The sequence below is a fragment of the Chionomys nivalis genome, chromosome 14 (assembly GCF_950005125.1).
Source record: "Chionomys nivalis chromosome 14, mChiNiv1.1, whole genome shotgun sequence".
NCBI lineage: Eukaryota > Metazoa > Chordata > Mammalia > Rodentia > Cricetidae > Chionomys > Chionomys nivalis.
Window position 1 is genome coordinate 749,280 of NC_080099.1, and position 12,044 is coordinate 761,323.

The window sequence follows — 12,044 nt, forward strand, 5'->3', positions numbered from 1 at the left end:
ACTACCTTTCCCGTCCTGACATATGTGCTCATTTTCAGAGCTGGAGGCTGAGGAGTGGTGCAAACACCTTTGCATGGAATGCCTGGGGACAAGGCTGAACGACATCAGCCTGGGGGAGCCTGACCTACTGGCAGCAGGCGTGCAGCGGGAACAGAATGGTGAGTGACTACCTACTTTCCTACTGTGTCAGTTGAACTTACACTGGAGTGGAGTTCAGATATGTCTGAGAACATTCATGCTTTGAAGATTTTGTTTAAGGATATGACTGCTTGTCATAAACAAATTCCTGTGAAAGTCGCACATCCAAAAGAATGAGCAGAACAAGCTGGAAATGATGGGTGGGTTATAAAAATAAATGAAGACACACAGTTTGGTGGTTATAGAATCTGGGAAGAGATGGGGGAGGGAAGTGAATATAATCAAAACACAATATATGGGATTCTTAGAGAATTACTAAAAATATTGAAAAAGAAAACAACTTTATCAACAGGTTGTTCAGAAATTTTTAGTGATGTGGCAACTAGAGAAAGTTCTAATATTCAACCCAAGTTCCTGGTTTCTTGTTAGTGACAAAGCCATATGCCTAAAAACTTAGGTAGGTATTATGCTCTGTACATATGGCCTTTGAATGAATAACATTTTTAATCTCCTTCTTTGATGTCTAATATACATTAAATTGTTATATTAACAAATTTGGATTGTCTTTTTATTAAGTCCTTTAGAGTATTTGGCTAGTAATATTACTGGTGGGAAGGTAGTTTATGTGTTTACGTAATACAAAACTGCTTAATTTCACAGGGGTGTCTGCAATCCCATGATAATTCAAGTTTCATAGTCTTAATTAGTACTGCTAATGAAACTAGCTTCATCTACTAAGATACTGTCCAATGGAATATTGTAGGTTATATTTGCAGTGACTTTTAATTCATCGTCAGTACATTTTATCTAACTGAAAAAATTATTATCACAAGTATTATAGCCTATGTGGTGATTATTCATTTGTAAAATCCTGAAGTTAAAACTGCTTTTTCTAATATAATTAACCTGAAATAATGACTCTTATCTCAATTCAATAAATAACTCATTTCATTTTATTTTAATGTTAGGATTTATTTTATTATTGTGAATAAGGTATAGATAGCTTTAAACATCCTTGATTAGGATTATTATATATATTGGACACTAAAATATGAATCATTTGGCTAAATGACAATTTTTTTTCATTTCTAAATTTGTTGCTTGTGTTAATAATAAATCTAGAATCACAAAAGTAGAAGATTTTCTATGATGTTTAATTAGTATCATAGATGAAGCTAGGTCTGGCTTTTTAAAAGAATTTGTAGCATATAAATTAATCGCCCTGGTAAAAGCATGTCATGAGAGCCCTTGGTGATTATAATGTTGTTGCATGTTGTTAACAAACATCATTATCTCATAGTCTATAAAAAAGACTGTTTTTGTAACTAAAATGAGAAACCAAATAATTTCTTTCTGACTGATCAAAAATGTATATAAATATACATTTATATTTATATGTCAGATGCTGCCGTTTTGGATAGATTTTATAATCATCAAAAAATTTTTGCAACTCTTGTAATTTTTAAAAAATATTCTCATCCTCTTCCAAACTCACTAAGATTTTCATTTCTCAATTGTCTTCTGGCACTCCCCAGTCAAAGTATGAGGCGTTCAAAATGTGGCTGATAAAGACTTTTTAAGAGCATAGGAAATAGGGGAGATGATTAAATTAAGCTTGTGGATAGAAAAACCATGAGTATCTAGTATAAACTATTTGTGTTCACTTCAGATAACTACACTTGCATTTGGTTTCCATTCAAATGGATAATGCAATACTTTAGGGCATTACACTTCTGTTCCAAATTTGATGATATTCTGGATTTGTCTGGAATCTGAAAGAAAATTTTCAATATGTACTCCAAGATACTCAAACTTTAAATTATGTGCAAGACCTTTATAAAAAATTACAAGTGTTCTTCTTTTAAGGAAGCATGAGTGAAAAAAATAAAGCAAAAGTAATTCCTGTATAAACTTTACAACAAACTTGAAATTATAATTCTACCAAAGCTGAAAATGCCTGTTTTAAAAGAATTTCTGATAAGCTTAACAAAGGAATAGGTAGATGTGATTTTGATTATGTATTTCACAAATCTGTACACAGTTGTTGAACTTCAGAAGGTGGCTCTTAGTTTATTTAAGTAGCAAAATATACCTGATAGACAAAACACTGTCCAAAAAACCTGGTTAACCATGAACTAAAAAAAAAAACAATGGATGTAATGACATGCAAGGAGGAAAGACCACAGTGCCTCAACTCTACACAAAGTTCCACAAGCAGCTAAGGAATGCTCAGGGAATGGTACACTAATCAAATGGTTAGTCCTGAAAACATGTAATAGTGTTATGTAGTAGTTATGCAAAATGAATCATGTGTTTAAGTGTATGTGTATGTAGTGTGTGCGTGCGTTCATGCGTGTGTGTGATTTGCAAGTTTCCCTAAGATAAATAACAGGAGGTAATGAAACTTTATGGTCAAGACTACGGTGTGTTTCCAGCCAGCATGAACCTTCTGGTGGTGTTTTTGAAGGAAGTATCTATTCCATAAACTGTATTTTATTTTAAAAATAAAATATTATTTTAAAAATAATATTTTAAAACCTTTTTATTTTAAAAATCTGATTGAAGTATAAATGCATTAATCATTTTATAATAATCACATACATATACCATAATAATAATTTAAGATATATATTATTATAACAACAATTAATGATAAAAGGTCAGTAATTTGATAGAGAACAAGGAAGGGTATATGCAATAGTCTGAAGTAGGAAAAGTAAAATTATATAATTACGTTATAATTAAAAACACTCCATAGATGTCGCAATAGGCTGATATCACCTAGCTAATTCTTAAATTTATAGTCTTTCTTTCAAAATGGATGAAGACATTTCTGTGTTTACTTGGGTAGAGAGTATTTTCTTTTCCTGTGAATGAAATTTCCCTTGATTACTAAGACATTCAAGCCAGCCATGGTTCAAGGTGCTAGAGTCTGCATGCATCCCTTTGTCTTTCATTCTTCTTAGTGATTAAGAGCATCAAAAATATTTGAAATTTGCTATTCATACTACATAAGGATAATCAAAAAATACAACTCAACCAAATAAGATTTCAGACTCTACTATGGCTAGATAATTATTAATAACTCTAGCAAACAAGCAATTTTTGCATGTCTTCCCCAGTTTTCTCACCTCCTATTCAGTAAGACTCATCTATATAAATAGTAACATGACTTGAGAGCTTCCCTGAGATAAATATTAGAAGACTTAAAAACATTATTGTCAAGAATCAGGTATGTTTCCAGCCAGCATGGATCCTCTCCTTCAGGTTTAATGGTGTATTTGAGCCACTGTTCCATAGACAGTGTACTCCCTTATTTTACTGAAAAATTATGATGAAGGTACTTATTGCTTTAGTTAGCTAAATGAAGTCTTTACAGTTTACATCTTTAAAGGTATTCTTTGACTTATTTTCAGTCATTGCTTCAAACTTTTCAAGCATAACAAACTTTTAGAAATAGATGGAATCATTTACATCTTATTACATGCTTGAAGTCATTAATTTTGCACCTGTTTCTTATTGTAAAACCTTTCTCATACAATATAATCTGATCATGTTTTCCTCTCCTTAAATTCCTCCTAGATCTGTATATACCCAATTTTATGTCCTTCCTTCCTTCCTTCCTTCCTTCCTTCCTTCCTTCCTTCCTTCCTTCCTTTCTTCCTTCCCTCCTTCCTTTCTAAAACAAGAAATGCACATACAAAACTCCACATAAGTGGAAACTAAAGCATACACACAAAAGACCAATAAGACAAAGCTACTAAAGCAAAAGTCTACAAATATACAAGTGGGATCTTTTTATGTTGGCCAGTGCCTCCTGGACATGGGGCTTTCGCTAAAATGTTGTTAATGTACCTGGTTAGATTTTCTTGGAAAAAAATAATTTTTAATATTTATGGACATATGAACACTGTGACATAATTCAAATGGTCAAGTTATGCCTGAAAGACACTGTTTTTAATTTTATTTTATTTTCAGTCGTCTATCACCTCTGGCACTTACAATCTTTCTGCATCCTATTTGATATAGATCCCTGAACTTTAGAGGAGTGTCTTTGTTAAAGAATTCCCATTTAGGAATGAATGCTCCAAAGTCTCTCAGTCTTTGCACATTTCCACTTTTAACATTTTCCACATTTAACACTTTGTGTTAATTCCCATCTACTACAAGAAGAGACTTCTTTGATGAGAGCTAATTGAGTTACTGATCTATGGGTACAGCAGACAGTCATTAAATGTCATTTTATTGTTATGCTACTTTAACAGAATAATAGTATTTGGTTTTCTCGTAGCCTCATAGCCTCTCTAGTCTAACGTTCTTGGCCACTTTACCAGTTTCAGATCAGGGTTTTGTTTCATGGATGGGGCCTTAAATCTCATCACAAAATGACTGATTACTCTTGTAACATTTGTATCATTATTTCACCAGTATATCTTGCAGGCAGATCATTGTTGTAAGTCTAGGTTTTTTAAATGGGTTAAGGATTATTAACTTTTTCCTCTTGTAACCTGCAGAGTACCTTCCAGTACCATGAATACTAGTCAATAGGGGTGAAGTTTCTAGTTAGTCACCAGCTCAAGATCTCTGTGTTTAATGAGATATGGAAGTATTATTTTCAGCAATAAGAACTTCCCATCAGTTAGTTTTCAGAGGATAACCAATAGCCTTGATAGTAGCTTTTGGTGTTTGGGAGTTTCCATGTGGCCCTTTGGTCAAAGTGAAGTCACTATTCCTCAGATTAAAATAAATCATTTATGAAAGATTTGCCATTACAGATTTAGTGGTTTATGCCCGCATTATTTGGGTATTAGATTCTAAGTCATATATAATTCTTCTAAATATAATGTGTTTTATTGTCAATTGCATACTTAGATTTACACTTGTTAGGACCATTTGTAGGCCTGACCTCCAGCTGCTCTTTCCTGGTAGTGACCTTTCCTTGGCCTTTTGATTTGTGCTACTGAAAGCTGTGTCCAGCTCTGCTTCCTGAGCACGTGTTGCCTTGTTCTTGATTGAGGATCAGGAGATGAGGTTTTCACCTGCTGGCCCACCTGACTGTGTTGGGTATATAAGCTTCTGTGGTGTTATTCAATAAGGGGGTTCTTTACCAGTGACTAGAGGTGTGTGTCTTTGTGCTGTCTCTGTGTGTCTGTGTGTTTCAATCTCCAGCCCCTTGCCCGAGGCTCATGAATGGTTCTGTAGAGCAAGCACCACAATACAGGAGTAGTACCGTACCGTCACGTAGTATAAACGGCCGCTACATACACTGAACTTTTTCTTCTGAGAAATATGGACTATAGGCTTGCAGACTCGATATAAAATACAAAAACTTTAATGAATTTTGTGGTGATCTCACACTATTTAATGAAGGAGAGATGAACTACTTTGTTTTGACTGCTTCAACATTTTTTTTTTTGCTTTCAAATTGCTATTCCTCTACTATTATCCTAACTCTTCATACAATTTGATCTTATTTACTTCTAGGCTAGCTAAGAATAGATATTTATGGAAATAATTTTAAAGGTGAAAGAAAATATGGGTGCTAGATAAAAGTGGTTGTTAATTCTTTACTGTGATTATCTTATCTCATGCTGTCAACTGCTTTTACAGTGACTGAAATAGACCTCTCTCTCTCTGTCTCTGTGTGTGTGTGCGCGCGTGCATGTGTGTTCCTCTCTAACAAACCTATTCCCTGACGTCCAACAATGTTGCTGAGAGAAATAGAGCATGATAAATAGGCATCTTTAGCTTTAAAATTTTCAGATTTCCTAGTCTCCAGATTACAAGCATTTCTTCAGATACCTAGAGAATAGTAAGACATTAAAAACAATAAATTGTCCTAGAATGATGACATGCATGGATAGAACATCATATGACTCTGTTGTACAATAGTTTCCTCTGAGATTGAAACAATCCATCTTGCAGGGTTAAGCAAGAAAGTAAAAAGCTCAAAATAGTTTCAGGAAGTCCTTCAAAATGATAAAATTCACTAGGCTCCTCTGTGACAGAGTAAGCAATCTGGGAGTGCCCCTGACAGTGTAACCAAGCTGCAAAGAAGACTCTCAGACAAGTCAACCTGCAAAGAAAGCCCCGAGACCAGACCAGCTGCCTGGAGATGTTTAGATCAACTGGATCACTTGGAAAGACACTCTCCAACCTGTTAAGATATCTGCAACCTGTGAAGTGTGAAGCAGGTGCCCAGGTTTTGTGAGCCGTCATCCCTTCTAGGGTATGTTTTGGTGATGCAGCTGACTTTCAGTTATTACTGCTCCAGTAAGTAACCTTTCACCATAGTTTTGTAAGTAACAATGATAAAACTCATTGGTTCACCAAGTTGGAATCTGATGCTATCCATGCTTTGATTCATAACACACTCAAGATTTGATTTAATATGGGTGCAATTAAAGACAACTCTTTCTTACACTAATGCATGACTATAAAAAGAAATCAGTCAGAATTCATCAAAAAATCAAATTTATGAATGCCAAAATCACCATAATATTTTTAGGTGAAGTAAATAAAAAAAGGAATTCACAGATGGAGGAAATTAGCACTATGCTAAAGCTGGCTTCTTCCAATTCACAAGAACCTACTATTATAGGCAAAAATATCCCAAGTGCTAGAAATCAGAGTTGTGCTTACTTGTGAGTGATGAATAGCTAGAACATGGTGGACGAGAAAAATATCTTGAGGTGACATCAATATTCTGTGCCCCAGTGTATTTTTCAGAGCAAAAGATATAAACATTCCATTCATATGCAACAAATGGAACAATCCTCCAAAAATCAAGAGAATTTTATAAAAAGTAATGACATTAAAATTAATTTCTACATCCCTTAATTAAATGACATGGGAAAGTTAATAAAAATATGAGCTAAAATATTTATCATAAACATGGTAATGAAAAGACTTCATATACAGAATTACAAATCAAGAAAAAAAACAACTTTCTTTTAATTAACCTGATCAAGTAATTTAAATGAATATATATACATATATAGGAATATATGTGTGTGTGTGTGTGTGTGTATATATATATATATATGAATTCTGCTGTCAAGCAATTCTTGAATTTTTTTGTCATTTAGCCAAATGATCCATATTTCAATGTCCAATGTATATGATAATCATAATCAAGGATGTTTAAATCCATCTATACTTTACATACAAGCATAAAGTAAATCCTAACAGTGAAATAAAACAAAGTGAGTTATTTATTGAATTGAGATAGAAGTCCTTTTCTCAGATTTTTTATATTAGAAAAAGCTCTTTTAACTTCAGGATTTTTCAGATGAATAATCACTACATAAGTTAAAGCATAGCCATAGAGTGAAACATTACATTTATTGAGAACTTTATTCTCAGGGAATAATAGCATGTGAAAGAGCATATTCTATAACAACAGCAACAAAAATGCTAAATATTTTATATTCAAAATAATAACAATTTGTATGACTATGTTCACATATTTATGTGCACTCTAATGATAGTTAATTACTTCTACAATGAATAACAATAACTGATTTTTTATTTTTAAAATATTTTCCATAGTTACCAAATAAATTTGATTTACTTGGAAATTATATCAGTAGACAGGCTTTGGAAAATTCAGTATTATAAATTCAGTAAGAATTTTAAATGCTAGTGATTAATTAAAAATGCAGGTATTTAGGATGTGCAATTTCTAGCCACATTACAATCAAATAAATTTTGATAAACTTCTAGTTAAAGTAGGAATAGAATCACATTTTCTAAAGAGTTCTATAAATTTTAACAAGCATGAGTCATGTTTTGTTTCACTGCTAATTATTTAAAGATATATCTAGATATACAATCATAAAATTCCTCATTGCATATCAGTTCCTTATGGTCCTGAATTAAGTGGTGTCCATTTCAATATCACTGTACAGTAGAAATTTTGAAATAATATGTAAAATAGAAGAAGCTAGCAGTGTGTTTATTTCCTCTGTGTAAGACGAGGTTACATTTAAATCTTTAGCACTTCGTGTAGCTTAAATAAAGCAATTTGTATTACACAATGGAGTGGACCAAATTTTTGGATATCTGTAATAAATCTCAAGTTTTTGCTCAGTTGTTCCTATAGATCCATGTTGACATTTTCCTCAGTGGTTCATTCTGCGCCAGTATCTGAAGCTTTGCTTAGATAGTACTGACTAAATTATTTATTGGTTTTGTATTCTTACAAAAATATGTTTGCAAGTGGTACCTCACAATTCTGAAATAACAACTCTAGAATGGCAGTTCTGGATTCACAAATATCTGGCAGCCACAGAGCTGTGTCTAATAAGAGAAAATACTAAGTAATTATTTGGAACAGGCTGGAGGATTATTGAACACAATCCTATGGAGAGCTTTTATAAGAAAGAGTGGGCACTCCGTTACCCACACTGGCAGAAGACATTTGTAGAGTTTGGGGATGCCAGTGGCAATGGGAGACATTGCTGGAAATGCAGAGCTCCTACAGAGCAGAACGCCAGACTACGTTTCCAAAGCACCTGTATTTGGAACTGAAGTGACATCTGTTCTCCCCATGGTGGATCTAAATTCTGGGGACTAAAAGGAGATTCAGCTCTTCATGATATTCAAATACACGGATGCTGATCATCCAATGAACCGCATTTCTACACTGATTGCATCCATCAAGCATGCGTTTTCTTGGAAGACAAGTGATGCTTACGGTTAGCCCCCCTTGACTCATCTTGATATGATCCACAACAGGACACTTACCTAGCCTTGAAAAGTATCTTTTGAAGAAAGGGAATGGGAGTATAGAGAAAAAGAACAAGTCAGGACTGCAGAATCTGTGTGCAAATGAGAACCCCCATTAGGGTGAACTATGCTGCAAGGTTCTGGATGTTGTGATGATTCTACCCTCCAAAGGATCGTCAATTCCTGAGTTGCTCATTATTAGATATACAGCAACACAGAAGTAAACCTTCAATAGTAGTAAGAAGTTAGCACGCATTCTCCTTTTGTCTATTTCCTTTCCCAAGACAGTTATCCCCACCTAAGGAAGTTACAGAAGAATTAAGATGTTGACGTGATAATGGCTATCTGTTGAGTTCAAAGCCACTGACTTCCCCTGAGAGAAAAGAGGATAATATGTTACAACCAGATCACAGTGACTAAGTCATTAGTGGTGTGAAGATGAATCTATCCTCATGACCGACAGTGAACTAAGAAAATGAACATGTGCTGCAGGGAACATCAGGAATAAGAAGAAGATAATAATAGTTGTTCTGGAGCAGTGGCAGGGGAAAATAAACTATTTTTAAAAATACACCATGCTCAATTAGCATCTGTTTTTCAACTAATTGAAGGAATAAATTTAACTTACGTGTTCTCTTTTAAAATAATCTTTGTTAATTCTTTAGAGGTATTTTATTAAGAGAGATGTACAAACAGTGAGTTTCACCTCACATAATCACAGGTTAATAGAAAAAAATTCATAAAATTCAAAAGCATCAACTTTTCTGGTTACATAGTCATAATTAGTCATTTCATAACTAGTTTATTTATATAAATGTACATAATTCTTAGTTATCTTTGTAAATAAAACACATAGTTCTTAAAAATAAATGTGGGTTCTGCTTTTGTCTGGGGGAAATTATGGAACTAAAATTCAGAGTGTTAGGAAGAATAGAAACTACAGATGAAACTTAATACAAAGAATAGTCAAAAACCTAAGATCTAAGTTGTGCTTTATTTTATGAAACTTATGTTTCTGAGCACCATTTAAATTGCAAGTGGGAAATATAATGCCAATATAAGAAGCTTCATAGGTGTAAATTATTGTTAGATTTAACCAATTTCTATAGAAATGTGATGAGTTTTAATATTAGTGCATCTCCTGGCTTCTAGATAGGTAGGATACTTAGTGCTACATTTCATAATATCCAGGTCCACCACTCTGAACAAAAGGGGAAGATGGGATAGAGTGGATAAAAGTTACCAGCAATCAGCTAATAAAAGGAACCTTCTTTGAAAAAAGAGAATGCATTGACACCCAATGAACATTTTCAAATTTATTTCAGCAAAGGCAAACTAATGGAGCCACCATGCTATGACAAATACACTAGATTTTGTAACATGCTGTGTACCTAAAATTTTCAAAAGCATCTTTTTGAAAATACAATTTATAACAATAAATTTGACTAATCCGATGTGTCTATTTTCTGGTCTGTTAATATTTTCTATCTTTGTTTTATATTTCTTATAAAAATTGCAATTATCATGGTACCATATGGAGGGGAAGAGGTAGAAGGAAGAACAGTTTGAGCTTTGGACATGGTATAAAACTGCCTTCCAAATTTACATCTCTCTACCTATGTGTAGTGCAGCTCTCAGACATCGTCAAAGGAATTTCTTTGTACAGTAGATAGCGGTTAGTGCAGAAACTCACAACTGGCTAGAGAACGGTGGATAAAAGACTGTGCAGTATATAGCCACAATGAAGCATCTGTATTACATCCCTCTCCAAGGGGTTTAGACTTAGCTGTTCAGTATGATTGACACAAAACAGCATCTTGTAGACAAAAGAGAACTACTACACTTGTGAACTCATATCAGCTGTCATAGTCCTTACAAGAATTACATAAGATCAGACCAAGCCACATTTTAGCATGGAAGAAGAAAGGCTTCATGATCCTCCTAACAGAAGAGTTTCTGGGAAAAGAGTCAGTTTTATTAAATGTGTAACTCCTGGTAGTCAACAACACTCCAACGGATGGTCCCACTCCCCGAGTATAAAAGCAGCACAAACTGGAATTAATGAGTTATTAAACAAAAAATATGAAAAAAGAGGGTCTATAAGGATCTGGAAAGACCTGCAAAGGGGAGAAGTTGTAAAGAAATGCCATGAAAATAATTTGTATGTAATTCTCAAAAGAATTAATAAAATATTAATTTTAAAAAAGAAAGAAGGTTCATGGAAATTTACTATTTGCCTTGGTATATATTTTCTATTAGAGTGAACAATAATAAAACAGTATTATTAAATTTGGCTCAAAATTTTTCCTGTATTCTGCTTATTTATACTTGCTATATGAGTCTCTGATTCTTGCTTCTCCAACGGCAAACTCCACTTATTTTCCATCCCCCATGCTGAAACAAATAGCTATACATGAGTTAACCTCAGTCTTATATAGACCTGTTTAAAAACCCACCAGCTGAGGAAGGAAGACTTCATCCCTTCTGTGAACCAGTGGCATGGTCTGTTGCATATCTGACAGGGATCCTTCACCCGGATCACACTTCTTAACAACTACCATTATCGGGCCAAAAACATTAGATCAAATCCGTTTAATTTTTTCACTCTCACTCTCTCTCTCTTCGATTTTTTATTTATTTTACACACCAACCACCCTCCTCCTGCTCCCCCCAGCACTTCCCCCAAACCCACCTCCTATCCACTCCTCAGAAAAAGTAAGGCCTCTCATGGGGAGTCAACAAAGCCTGTCAAATTCAGTTGAGGCAGGACCAAGCCCCTCCCTACTGCATGGAGGCTGAGCAGGCATCCAGCCCTATGGAATGGGCTCCTAAATGCCAGGTGGTGCACCAGTGATAGATCTTGGTCCACTTTATAATACCTACTGCACCATTACATATCTTTGTTAGACAGGCTACTTTAATAAACATTCAGTTTTGCTTCTTATTTGGACATTTCAAATAAAATTATGTGGTCTTATATACCAGCAAATATATAACCATAAATTTCAACAAATTGTAGATTTATAAATGATATTTTTGGGGATTTTCTTAAACACTATAGTTTTGAAATGGAAGTATATTTAATATGAAAATCATTTGTATAACTTAAAAATCTATTTTCTACATTCAACAACATTGACAATACATATAAAATTTTATTTGTTTATCAGATAATT

The 12,044-nt window shown here is 33.9% G+C and overlaps 1 protein-coding gene across 1 annotated transcript in view; it reads left to right on the forward strand.

The window, feature by feature from the left end:
* Dok6 (docking protein 6) overlaps positions 1–12,044 on the forward strand; it is a 309,821-nt gene that overhangs the window by 175,634 nt on the left and 122,143 nt on the right. Inside the window, exon 4 of the mRNA XM_057788968.1 lies at positions 39–158. Within this exon, the coding sequence (XP_057644951.1) occupies positions 39–158 (120 nt within the window). The remainder of the gene's footprint in view (positions 1–38; positions 159–12,044) is intronic.